The sequence below is a fragment of the Pseudophryne corroboree genome, chromosome 4 (assembly GCF_028390025.1).
Source record: "Pseudophryne corroboree isolate aPseCor3 chromosome 4, aPseCor3.hap2, whole genome shotgun sequence".
NCBI lineage: Eukaryota > Metazoa > Chordata > Amphibia > Anura > Myobatrachidae > Pseudophryne > Pseudophryne corroboree.
In genome coordinates, this window is record NC_086447.1 from 377,673,525 (window position 1) to 377,687,770 (window position 14,246).

The 14,246-nt window shown below is 46.8% G+C and overlaps 1 protein-coding gene across 6 annotated transcripts in view; it reads right to left on the reverse strand.

Annotated features, from left to right (window-relative positions):
* The window catches only part of ERICH1 (glutamate rich 1), a 254,498-nt gene that overhangs the window by 130,131 nt on the left and 110,121 nt on the right, over positions 1–14,246 (reverse strand). For 5 of the 6 annotated variants that reach the window (XR_010175981.1, XM_063916657.1, XM_063916658.1 and 2 more), the window contains one exon: positions 10,291–10,425. The exons of the other annotated variant lie outside the window; for it this stretch is intronic. Coding sequence is in view for 4 of the 5 variants with exons in the window: in XM_063916657.1 (XP_063772727.1) it covers positions 10,291–10,425 (135 nt within the window). In the remaining variant the exon portion in view is untranslated. The remainder of the gene's footprint in view (positions 1–10,290; positions 10,426–14,246) is intronic. 6 annotated transcript variants of the gene reach the window in all.

A 14,246-nucleotide genomic window follows, 5' to 3' on the forward strand; every position in this document is an offset into this window, starting at 1 on the left:
GTCTGCTTCCCAGTTGTCCACGCCCAGGAGGAAGACTGCTGACAGAGCGCTCACGTGCTGTTCCGCCCAGCGAAGGATTCTTGTGGCTTCCGCCATAGCCGCCCTGCTCCTTGTTCCGCCTTGGCGGTTTACGTACGCCACCGCTGTTACGTTGTCCGACTGGATCAGGACAGGACGACCCTGAAGAAGGCTCTTCACTTGTAGCAAGCCGTTGTAAATGGCTCTTAACTCGAGAACATTTATGTGGAGACAAGATTCCTGGTTTGACCATTTTCCCTGGAAATGTCTTCCTTGCGTGACTGCGCCCCAGCCTCGGAGACTTGCATCTGTTGTCAGCAGGACCCAGTCCTGGATTCCGAATCGGCGTCCCTCTAGAAGGTGAGAGCTTTGCAGCCACCACAGGAGAGAATTCCTGGCCCTAGAAGATAGACTTATTTTCCGGTGCATGTGCAGGTGAGAACCGGACCATTTGTTCAGCAGATCCCACTGAAACACCCGGGCATGAAACCTGCAAACGGAATGGCTTCGTAAGCCGCAACCATCTTCCCTAGAACCCGAGTACATTGATGAATCGACACACTTGTCGGTCTCAGAAGCTCCCTGACCATTGTCTATATTTCCAGAGCTTTGTCTCCCGGAAGAAACACTCTCTGTAACTCCGTGTCTAGAATCATGCCCAGAAAGGGCAGCCGAGTGGCCGGGATCAAGTGAGACTTTGGCAAATTTAGAACCCAACCGTGTTGTCGCAGAACCGACAGAGAAAGATCCACATTTCTAAACAACTGTTCCTTGGACCTCAGCTTTATCAGGAGATCGTCCAAGTACGGGATAATTGTAACCCCTTGCTTGCGAAGGAGAACCATCATTTCTGCCATGACCTTGGTGAAAACCCTCGGGCCGTGGAGAGCCCATACAGCAACGTCTGAAATTGGTAATGACAATCCTGCACCGCAAATCTCAGGAAGGCCTGATGCAGAGGATATATCGGGACGTGTAAGTAGGCATCCTTTATGTCGACTGACGCCATAAAATCCCCCCCTTCTAGGCTGGAGATCACAGCTCGAAGAGATTCCATCTTGAACTTGAAAATTTTCAAGTATAGATTGAGGGATTTTAGGTTCAGAATCGTTCTGACCGAACCGTCCGGCTTCGGTACGACAAAGAGGCTCGAATAGAACCCCTCCCCCCGTTGGGACGGGGGAACGGGAACAATGACCCTCTGTTGACACAACTTTTTTATCGCAGCATTTACCACATCTCTTTCCGGAAGAGACACTGGCAAGGCCGAAATGAAAAAGCGGTGAGGGTGCATCTCCTGAAACTCCAGCTTGTATCCCTGAGACACTATGTCTAGGACCCAAGGATCTAGGCCTGATTGAACCCAGGCCTGACTGAAGATCCGAAGACGGCCCCCCACTGGCCCGGACTCCCGCAGGAGAGCCCCAGCGTCATGCGGTGGACTTGGTAGAGGCGGGGGAGAACTTTTGGTCCTGGACGCCTGATCCTGCAGGCAACTTCCTTCCCCTTCCTCTACCCTTTGAAGCGAGGAAGGACGAGCCTTTTCCTCGTTTGTATTTATTGGGTCAAAAGGACTGCATCTGCTGATGGGGTGCCTTTTTCTGTTGTGTGGGAACATAAGGAAGAAAAGATGACTTACCCGCAGTCGCGGTAGACACCAGGTAAGCCAGGCCGTCACCAAACAAGACACTACCTTTGAAGGGAAGAGCTTCCATATTTTTCTTGGAGTCGGCATCAGCATTCCATTGATGGATCCACAGCGCCCTCCTGGCCGAGACCGCCATGGCATTGGCTCTTGATCCAAAGAGGCCAATATCCCTCGCCGCATCCTTCAGGTAATCTGCAGCGTCCTTGATATAACCAAGAGTCAAAAGAATACAGGTTGAGTATCCCATAGCCAAATATTCCGAAATACGGAATATTCCGAAATACGGACTTTTTTGAACGAGAGTGAGATAGTGAAACCTTTGTGTTTTGATGACTCAATGTACACAAACTTTGTTTAATACACAAAGTTATTAAAAATATTGTATTAAATGACCTTCAGGCTGTGTGTATAAGTTGTATATGAAACATAAATGAATTGTGTGAATGTAGACACACTTTGTTTAATGCACAAAGTTATAAAAAATATTGGCTAAAATTGCCTTCAGGCTATGTGTATAAGGTGTATATGTAACATAAATGCATTCTGTGCTTAGATTTAGGTCCCATCACCATGATATCTCATTATGGTATGCAATTATTCCAAAATATGGAAAAATCCGATATCCAAAATACGTCTGGTCCCAAGCATTTTGGATAAGGGATACTCAACCTGTATTATCTTTATCAAGGGTATCCATATCAGAAGCTAAATTATCAGCCCATTTAGCAATAGCACTACTCACCCATACCGACGCCACAGCAGGTCTGAGCAAAGCACCCGTATTAACGAAAATGGCCTTCAAAGACGTTTCCAGCTTGCGATCCGCCGGATCCTTGAGAGCTGCCGTATCAGGGGACGGAAGCGCCACCTTCTCAGACAAACGCGATAGAGCCTTGTCGACATTCGGAGACGACTCCCATTTTTCCCTGTCATCAGAGGGGAAAGGATACGCCATGAAAATTCTCTTGGGAATCTGCCATCTCTTGTCCGGTGACTCCCAAGCCTTTTCACAAAGAGCATTCATTTCATGAGAGGGGCGAAGCTTCACCTCAGGTTTTTTCCCATTAAATATGCAAATCCTTGTTTCCCCGCAGGTTCGTCAGAGATACGTAAAACATCTTTAATAGCCCCAATCATGTACTGAACACTCTTAACTAGCCTTGGGTGTCAGAATCAGAATCCGTGTCGGTATCCGTATCTACCATCTGGGTAAACGAACGTATCTGTGACCCTGAAGGGGTCTGCACCTGAGCCAAAGCATCCTCCATGGATTTCCTCCATACTTGTGTCTGAGACTCAGATTTATCCAGCCTCTTAGACAATGAGGCCACATTTGCATTAAGTGTACTTAACATAGTAACCAAATCAGGTGTCGGCTGTGCCGACAGAGTCATATCCAACTCCTTTTTTACGCCCCCAGTACCTTCCTCGGGGGAGGAACACTCAGCCTCAGACATGCCGACACGTAGTACCGACACACCCACACACACTGCCCAAAACTAGGGGACAGACCCACAGGGAAGCCTGGAGAGAGAAACACAGATGGAGTATGCCAGCTCACACCCCAGCGCCCATATATCACACCACAATAATATATGATGATAGCGCTGCCCTTAATGATAAAATAGCACCAATTTATCTGTGCCCCCCCGTTTTGCTCCCTTTTACTTGAATGGAGCCTGGAGGTCCCGGGCCAGCGTCTCTGCAGCGGCTGTGAATGAGAGAAAATGGCGCTGGTGAGCTGTGCGGATAAGCCCCGCCCCTTCCAGGCGCGCTTCAGTCCCGCAAAAATTCAAATATTTTAATATATTTTAATTCAAATATGCTGGCGGGGGTATGAAATACCCTGCCCGGGCACCGAATATGCCTGTCTGCCAGCTCAAATGACCCCAGTAACATGCTGCCCAGGGCGCTCCCCCCCAGCGCCCTGCACCCACAAATGCCGTTGGTGAAGTGTGTGGGAGCATGGAGCGCAGCGCTACCGCTGCGCAGTAGCGCTGTACCTCATTACTGAAGTCTTCTGCCATCTGATGTCTTCGGATCTTCTCATACTCACCCGGCTTCTTTCTTCTGGCTTCTGTGAGGGGGGTGACGGCGCGGCTCCGGGAACAAGCAGCTAGGCGAACCAAGTGATCGAACCCTCTGGAGCTAATGGTGTCCAGTAGCCTAAGAAGCAGAGCCTTTAACTAAGAAGAAGTAGGTCTGACTTCTCTCCCCTCAGTCCCACGATGCAGGGAGCCTGTAGCCAGCAGGTCTCCCTGAAAATAAAAAACCTAACAAAAGTCTTTTCTAGAGAAACTCAGTAGAGCTCCCCTAGTGTGTGTCCAGTCACTCCTGGGCACAAAGTCTAACTGAGGTCTGGAGGAGGGGCATAGAGGGAGGAGCCAGTTCACACCCAGTCAAAGTCTTTTTAGTGTGCCCAAGCTCCTGCGGATCCCGTCTATACCCCATGGTCCTTTTGGAGTCCCCAGCATCCTCTAGGACGTAAGAGAAATTGAATCTGTTTACAATGGCCATATAAAATATATTTATAAAATATGTGTAAATTAGCTGGTTTTGCATCCACTTCAACTCCCATGTAAGTTCAATATTTACACACTTGGGAAATTGACTCTGCTCATCCTTCTGGACCTCTCTGCTGCCTTTGACACCGTGGATCATCCTCTCCTCCTCCGCACACTCCAAATCACTGGCCTCTCTTGCACTGTCCTTGACTGGTTTACCTCTTACCTCACTAACCACTCCTTCTCTGTGTCTACCTCCGGCACCACCTCACACCCTTCCATCCATCCTGTTGGTGTCCATCAGGGTTCTGTCCTTGGCCCACTTCTGTTCTCCCTGTACACCTCTTCCCTGGATGTGCTCATTAACTCCTTTGGCCTTCAATACCACCTCTATGCTGATGACACACAACTCTACCTCTCCTCTCCTGATCTGTCCACCTCTGTCCTCTCTCAGGTTTCCAGTTGCCTCTTCGCAATCTCCTCCTGGATGTCTGAGCGCTCTCTGAAGCTCAACATGGTCAAAACTGAACTCATCATCTTTCCCCCATCCAGAGCAACGCCCCCTACCAATATCTCTATCACTGTTGACAACACCACCATCTCCTCCGTTCCCCAACTCCGCTGCTTGGACGTCATCCTTGACTCCTCCCTCTCCTTTGCATCCCACATCCAAGCTCTGGCACAATCCTGTCGGTTCCAGCTACACAACATTGCTTGCATCAGGCCATTTCTCTCCCAGAATGCAACTAAACTTACCATCCACTCATTGGTCATCTCACGACTCAACTACTGCAATGTTCTCCTCACTGGCCTCGCTTGCTTCCATCTTGCTCCCCTCCAATCTGTCCTGAACTCCGCAGCTAGGCTTATCTTCCTCTCCCGCCGCTCCACATCTGCCACTCCCCTTTGACAAAATCTACACTGTTTCCCATTCCCCTACAGAATCCTCTTCAAACTCCTCACCCTCACATACAAGGCCATCTCTATTTCCACTGCTCCCTAGATCTCCAACCTCCTATCCCTTCATACTCCCTCACGCCCCCCTACGGTCGACCAATGACCGTCGCCTCTTCACTGCCCTGGTCACTGCTTCCCATGCTTGAGTTCAAGACTATGCCCGTGCTGCACCCCTTCAGTGGAACACAATCCCCCGCTCCATTAGACTCTCCCCGACCTTGCAAAAAAGCTTCAAACAGGCACTAAAAACCCACCTATTCATCAAAGCATACCCTCCCGATGCATAACCTAGTCCTGAGGCTGCTCCTCAATCCCCCTGCCTCATGCCTTGAACATCTCAGTTTTGCTTACATACTGCCATCAGGCTACCTCCCACTTGCTTGCACATCATGAAATCTGTCTGTCGACCCTTCCCACTAGATTGTTCACAGCAGGGCCCTCTTTCCTCTTGTTATCTAAGCCCTCTTCTCAACACATTTCACTCGCAGCTCTCCCCTACTCAGCGACCATCTTTACCCGCTTTTTCTCCTGCTGGTAAATGCTCATCTCCATCTATTTGGAATTTTATTATTTATTTATTATTATTTCTTATTTAATTTTCATATATTGTGTCCTATATGTCAATCTACACACACACACACATATATATATATATATATATACACACACACACAAACACACACACATTATATATATATATATATATATATATATATATATACACACACACACACACACACACACACACACACACACACATATATATATATATACACACACACACACACACACACACATATATATACATATACACACACACAGACACTCACTTTTGCAAAAGAAAAGAAAAAAAGACCAGCACTCACGTTTTGATGATGAAAAGAAAAAAGGGGTTTATTCCTTACAGAAGAAACATCTGGACATGATCCTAGTACTACAGCCCGACGGCTGTTTCAGCTCTCCGTGGTTTTCAACTGCCCCTGACGAAAACCACGGAGAGTTGAAACGGCCGTCGGGCTGTAGTACTAGGATCATGTCCAGATGTTTCTTCTGTAAGGAATAAACCCCTTTTTTCTTTTCATCATCAAAACGTGAGTGCTGGTCTTTTTTTCTTTTCTTTTGCAAAAGTGAGTGTCTGTATCAATTTCCAGGACCCTGCACCACCATGTCAGTTTAATTTGATTTTTACTGAGTGCTGTCATTTTGCTGTTATATATATATATATATATATATATATATATATATATATATACACACACACACACACACACACACACACACACACACATAAATAAATAAATAAAATGTAGCACAGGAAAATATGACCTTTGACTATACATAACGCACACATACATACATTTATGCAATGCAATGGCTGTAAAATAAGAATTTACTCACCGGTAATTCTATTTCTCATAGTCCGTAGTGGATACTGGGGACTCCGTAAGGACCATGGGGATTAGCGGCTCCGCAGGAGACTGGGCACAACTATAAAGAAAGCTTTAGACTACTGGTGTGCACCGGCTCCTCCCACTATGACCCTCCTCCAGACTTCAGTTAGGATACTGTGCCCGGAAGAGCTGACACAATAAGGAAGGATTTTGAATCCCGGGTAAGACTCATACCAGCCACACCAATCACACCGTATAACTCGTGATACAATACCCAGTTAACAGTATGATAACAACTGAGCCTCTCAACAGATGGCTCAACAATAACCCTTTAGTTAAGCAATAACTATATACAAGTATTGCAGACAATCCGCACTTGGGATGGGCGCCCAGCATCCACTACGGACTACGAGAAATAGAATTACCGGTGAGTAAATTCTTATTTTCTCTAACGTCCTAGTGGATGCTGGGGACTCCGTAAGGACCATGGGGATTATACCAAAGCTCCCAAACGGGCGGGAGAGTGCGGATGACTCTGCAGCACCGAATGGGCAAACTCTAGGTCCTCCTCAGCCAGGGTGTCAAACTTGTAGAATTTAGCAAACGTGTTTGACCCCGACCAAGTAGCTGCTCGGCAAAGTTGAAGAGCCGAGACCCCTCGGGCAGCCGCCCAAGAAGAGCCCACCTTCCTCGTGGAATGGGCTTTCACTGATTTAGGATGCGGCAGTCCAGCCGCAGAATGTGCAAGCTGAATCGTACTACAGATCCAGCGAGCAATAGTCTGCTTTGAAGCAGGTGCACCCAACTTGTTGGGCGCATACAGGATAAAGAGCGAGTCAGTCTTTCTGACTCCAGCTGTCCTGGAAACATAGATTTTCAGGGCCCTGACTACGTCCAACAACTTGGAAGCCTCCAAGTCATTTGTAGCCGCAGGCACCACGATAGGTTGGTTCAGATGAAAAGCTGATACCACTTTGGGGAGAAACTGGGGACGAGTCCTCAATTCTGCCCTATCCATATGGAAAATCAGATAAGGGCTTTTACATGACAAAGCCGCCAATTCTGATACACGCCTGGCCGAAGCCAAGGCCAACAACATGACCACTTTCCACGTGAGATATTTCAAATCCACGGTTTTCAGTGGCTCAAACCAATGTGACTTTAGGAAATCCAACACCACGTTGAGATCCCAAGGTGCCACTGGAGGCACAAAAGGGGGCTGAATATGCAGCACTCCCTTAACAAAAGTCTGAACTTCAGGTAGTGAAGCCAGTTCTCTCTGGAAGAAAATTGATAGAGCCGAAATTTGGACCTTAATGGAACCCAATTTAAGGCCCATAGTCACCCCTGACTGTAGGAAGTGCAGGAAACGGCCCAGCTGAAATTCCTCCGTTGGGGCCTTCCTGGCCCTCACACCACGCAACATATTTTCGCCATATGCGGTGATAATGGTTTGCGGTTACTTCTTTCCTAGCTTTAATCAGCGTAGGAATGACTTCCTCCGGAATGCCCTTTTCCTTCAGGATCCGGTGTTCAACCGCCATGCCGTCAAACGCAGCCGCGGTAAGTCTTGGAACAGACAGGGCCCCTGCTGCAGCAGGTCTTGTCTGAGCGGTAGAGGCCATGGGTCCTCTGAGATCATTTCTTGAAGTTCCGGGTACCAAGCTCTTCTTGGCCAATCCGGAACAATGAGTATAGTTCTTACTCCTCTTCTCCTTATTATCCTCAGTACCTTTGGTATGAGAGGAAGAGGAGGGAACACATAAACCGACCGGTACACCCACGGTGTCACTAGAGCGTCCACAGCTATCGCCTGCGGGTCTCTCGACCTGGCGCAATACTTTTCTAGCTTTTTGTTTAGGCAGGACGCCATCATGTCCACCTGTGGCCTTTTCCAACGGTTTACAATCATTTGAAAGACTTCTGGATGAAGTCCCCACTCTCCCGGGTGGAGGTCGTGCCTGCTGAGGAAGTCTGCTTCCCAGTTGTCCACTCCCGGAATGAACACTGCTGACAGTGCTAACACGTGATTTTCCGCCCATTGGAGAATCCTTGTGGCTTCTGCCATTGCCGTCCTGCTTCTCGTGCCGCCCTGTCGATTTACATGGGCGACCGCCGTGATGTTGTCTGACTGGATCAGTACCGGCTGGTTTTGAAGCAGGGGTTTTGCCTGACTTAGGGCATTGTAAATGGCCCTCAGTTCCAGAATATTTATGTGCAGGGAAGTCTCCTGACTTGACCATAGTCCTTGGAAGTTTCTTCCCTGTGTGACTGCCCCCCAGCCTCGAAGGCTGGCATCCGTGGTCACCAGGACCCAGTCCTGTATGCCGAATCTGCGGCCCTCTTGAAGATGAGCACTCTGCAGCCACCACAGCAGAGACACCCTTGTCCTTGGAGACAGGGTTATCAGCCGATGCATCTGAAGATGCGATCCGGACCACTTGTCCAACAGGTCCAACTGAAAGGTTCTTGCATGAAACCTGCCGAATGGAATCGCTTCGTAGGAAGCTACCATCTTTCCCAGGATCCGCGTGCAGTGATGCACCGACACCTGTTTTGGTTTTAGGAGGCCTCTGACTAGAGATGACAGCTCCTTGGCCTTCTCCTCCGGGAGAAACACTTTTTTCTGTTCTGTGTCCAGAACCATCCCCAGGAACAGTAGACGTGTCGCAGGGACCAGTTGTGACTTTGGAATGTTTAGAATCCAGCCGTGCTGTTGTAGCACCTCCCGAGATAGTGCTACCCCGACCAACAACTGCTCTCTGGACCTCGCCTTTATCAGGAGATCGTCCAAGTACGGGATAATTAAAACTCCCTTCTTTCGAAGGAGTATCATCATTTCGGCCATTACCTTGGTAAAGACCCTCGGAGCCGTGGATAGACCGAACGGCAACGTCTGGAATTGGTAATGACAATCCTGTACCACAAATCTGAGGTACTCCTGGTGAGGATGGTAAATGGGGACATGCAGGTAAGCATCCTTGATGTCCAGTGATACCATGTAATCCCCCTCGTCCAGGCTTGCCATAACCGCCTTGAGCGATTCCATCTTGAACTTGAATTTTTTTATATATGTGTTCAAGGATTTCAAATTTAAAATGGGTCTCACCGAACCGTCCGGTTTCGGTACCACAAACATTGTGGAATAGTAACCCCGTCCTTGTTGAAGTAGGGGTACCTTTACTATCACCTGTTGTGAATACAGCTTGTGAATTGCCTGTAACACAGCCTCCCTGCCTGAGGGAGTGGTTGGCAAGGCAGATTTGAGGAAACGGCGGGGGGGAGACGTCTCGAATTCCAGCTTGTACCCCTGAGATACTATCTTTCTAGGAGCTCAGGAGAGCCCCTAGTGTGCATCCAGCTCAGCCGGGCACAAGAATCTAACTGAAGTCTGGAGGAGGGTCATAGTGGGAGGAGCCAGTGCACACCAGTAGTCTAAAGCTTTCTTTATAGTTGTGCCCAGTCTCCTGCGGAGCCGCTAATCCCCATGGTCCTTACGGAGTCCCCAGCATCCACTAGGACGTTAGAGAAAAGAGTAAAACACTTCAGAGAAACAGTAGCACTAAGCCACAGCACAATAATCCAATTTCCCAGACCACAGGACAAACAAACAAATACACTTCACATGAAGGACATGAACTTTTCATGAAACGCACTTTCATCTTCTAAATAGCAAATTGGCATAACAGTATAGCAAAATGCTAAGAGCACTAATGATTCATAACCGGAATGTCACATAGAACAATGAATTATAAAATGCTACTTGCTGTACCTTGTGCATCATCACTAAGATCAGACTCTTCTGTTGGGGAAGACTTGACATCCATTAGAACAGCTGATGCATAGTCATCAGGCGGAAGACTCACGGTGTAGATTTTCTGCTCAGACATGCTCCCCTTTTCATCAGCTGCAGGGAAACAAGGTGTCCGTAATCTCTGAGATAGGGTGCACATAAATAAGTTCCACATTTTAAAGGGAAAGCAGGTAATACCGTACTTCTCATAATTCATGAAATCACCATGTTATTGTTTAGTCAAATACATCTTTATGTCCCATCTTGACATGCAAGTAGAATTTTTTCTGTACGTTACGGTTATTGTGGCATTATTTGTAGAGCTGGTAGTAAAGCCGATTTTGCACCTGGACAGCTATGTTACAATGAAAGGGGTGCTAATGCATGCAGCGTAAATACTGGCTGCTTTTGTATGTAGTCCACAATAATGGGCAGCTTTATTTTTATACTGTAATTTACAGTTCCAGGGCAGAATGTAATAGGGTGTAAGTTGTTTTGAGCGATCAAACTCGCAAATGCGAAACTTGCATGTGACTTCAAGTGACATTTCACACTCGGACACATGAGAATCTGACCTACCGAAGTGCGGGATTCATAATGCGAGTTGCACAGTTTTGAAGAAAGTCGCCCACTTGCATCCAAAAGTTGCCTGACTTGTACCTCACATCCCCTATATAGGTCCCATCTCAGCCATTGGGCAGGATGTAATTTAGGGGGACATTTACTAAGCAGTGATAAGAGCGGAGAAGTGAGCCAGTGGAGAAGTTGCCCCATCAACCAATCAGCAGCTCTGTATAATTTTATAGCATGCAAATTATAGATGTTACTTCAGTGCTGATTGGTTGCGATGGGCAACTTCTTCACTGGCTCACTTTTCCGCTGTTATCTCTGCTTAGTAAATGTCCCCCAAAGTCTGAGTTCGGCAGACGTGCATGACTTTTGTTTACAGGGGCAATTCTTTTCAAGGCAAAACCATGCCTTGTAAATGATTGCCCTTTTAAAAACAACGAACTCAGACTTCATTACATCCCGCCCTTTTTGTCCTTTGATGGGTTTGTGAAGGAGACTGAGAAGGAGTGGATATTTGTTTGTGAGTTTAATAGTTTCAGTATTACTTTGCTAATTGCTGCTATGTCTTTCAGGAGAGTTAGGGGCAAGGAGAGACAGGAGGAGGAAGAGGAGGTGCTTGGCAGCCAACCTGAGAGTGAGGAATAGGAAGGCAGTGGGGAGCAGGATCAGCAGGAGATACAGGAGGAGGAGGATGATGATGATGTGTAGTGCACAGGAAGTACACGGATACACCTTGTCCTCAGCACCTCATGGAGCTCCTCAGCCATTTTTTTTTTTTTGCTTTAAGGACCTACATGTCATTAAATCGTTTTTTTATTCTTAACATTTCCCATATCACGGCAACAGGAACTCACGGCATTAACTGCATCAGTGATGCCCTTCTATATGGCATACTTACGTACCTGGGTGGTCTTGTGTGACTGTGCGCCAAGAAGCCGATGAAACACTGGCACCATAGAGTGCACAATTTTCATCATAACTAGAGCGCACATTGCTACCAGTGTGCATCTCCCCATCATCATTCGCCTCCTCCTGCATCTCCTCCTGATCCTGCACCCCACAACATTTCCCTTCCTCACTCTCAGGCTGGCTGTGAATCACCTCCTCCTCCTCCTCCTCCTGTCTCTTCTCACCCCTACCTCTCCTGAAAGACATAGCAGCAACTAGCAATTATGGTGCACAAAATTAATAACTGGAAGGTGTCTGTCAAGTTGCAAATTTCCCATTTTTTAACAAAAAAACATGTTTGCATTGTGGGAAAAAACAGAACTTCATGAAGTGACTAATCATAGCACCGGAGCCCAAGCATGAAAATCTGCATGTCATATATTGGTAGGAGGGACAATTTTTAAGTAACAAAAAGTATTTAAACAACTTGTTTTTCCTACTTTACAGGTTCTTCTCGTGCATCGCCACTAAAACCGTTGGTGGAAGAAGATATCATTCTTATCCCCCTTGACCCTCTGTTGGAGCCTCAGGACACCACACCAGCGTTGGATGTTCAGGCACAACAGCTGACCGCAGCACAACCCACAGCCACACTCGACCCAACACCATCTGTGGAGGAGCTTGTACAGTCGGTGGGCAGTTTTCGGGAGCATCAACTACAATTTATGGTCACACAAATCCAGCAACTGAACAACAGTAGCAGGCAGCTGCATCAAATGAAGAATGTGGCCAGAGTTCCTGAAGGAACGAGAACCTGAATGGCCCATCAAATAGACATGCGCCTGCTTGACATAAGCCAAGCAATTTAGGCGCAAACAGAAGCCCTTATTGGCCCCACAAGGGAGCTTGCAGGCCAAAGGGCTACTGCCTAGGCACCAAGTGTGTCCTTGGTAAGCAGTCAGACCACCATCCCCCAAACTGGATCACCAACCAGTCCCCCAAGGCGCAGTGTGGCAAAAGGTGCAGATAGGGGCACCTTTTACTTGTGTTTATTTTGGGTGTTTTTTGTTCAGTAAAATGTGTTTGAAAAAAAAAAGTATCATTATTTTTAAACTATATTAAATTATATGTGTAATTAGGTTTTTTTTTTTTTTTACTTAAATGTGGGTATGCTATTTAGGAGTTACATTACTGGTAATGGGTTTTTTAGATATGTTTTTGTGGACCCCCATGAAAAAACTTGTTCTTCGGACCAACCCTGTGAAGGAGAATAGAGTTGTAACCAGGGTCCTGCAGTAAAACAGGGGTAGATGATTGTGCCAGCACCATGAAGGAAAATGTTCAATATGTAACGGTTACCCTAAGGAGAACATGAATTGTCTGCTGGTTGGTGGAATGTTTTGATATTTGGCTACCATCAATGGCTGCAAGGAACAATAGAACATCTGTACTGTTGAGAAATTTTTAACATGGTGACCAAATCTGAAGTAATACAATTTCCTGCAGCGCCAGAATGGTCTAAAGCAGGAAGTCAACAGGATGGAACAGTCAGGGTTTATGTGAGACTTGTAGAGTGATCATTTAATCCCCAATTAGATTTTTCAGAACTACTTCGGATCTGTCAGTTACCTGGCAGAATAGGACATTTAGCAAGTATGTGGCCAGGAGTTGCACAGTAGAAGCAAACTTTGGTTTTAAATCTTATCCAGCTTGGTGAGAGATATGACCAACCCAACTCGATGGGTTCGTCAAGCACTTGAATGTGAGCTTAGAAGTAAAGTGCCCATCTAAATTGTGTTGAAGGATACGGCTTGTTTTCGAGGATCTCTCTCTGAGGTGTAGATTATTTTATTACATAACAAAATTAGCTCATCTGAAGAGGTGGGAATTTCTCTGCCTGTGTGTTTGTCTTTTATCTGCAAAGCCTTGCCAAAACATCGCTACTAAATTATCTATGTTCCGTTGAAGCTCATAAGAGAGAGTACGAACTGCACCACGTATTGGCCTGTAGTCTGTCTCAGCTCAGCTGGAATATGCTGTTAACTGCTGACATTACCTAACCAGATTAATCCATAATCTTCAGAAAAGGGTTCATGAACTCTGAATAGTCATTAAAACTGCTTCTCTCCCCCGAGGGGAACACCCAGGCCAATGCCTGGTTCTTAAACAGAAAGACAAGCCAAAAGGGCAAGGGAACAGGTGATTCTCATCCACTGCGCAATCACAGCTTTTGGGTCATTACACAACTGGGGGCGGTGCGTGATGTAGCAAGCGCTTCATTGTGCCCTTGTTGCTGCCCATCACTCCTGCAATCCCATAGAATTACAGTCCTTGAGGGTAAGGAAGACCTGGAACCTTACACAAAATCCAGGTGTTCCAGCATGTATGCAATGGTAGAACAAGCGATACCATTCACTAACACTCAGAAAGGAGTAAAACCTCACTGCACAATACAGAATTAATTTCAGATCAGGTAA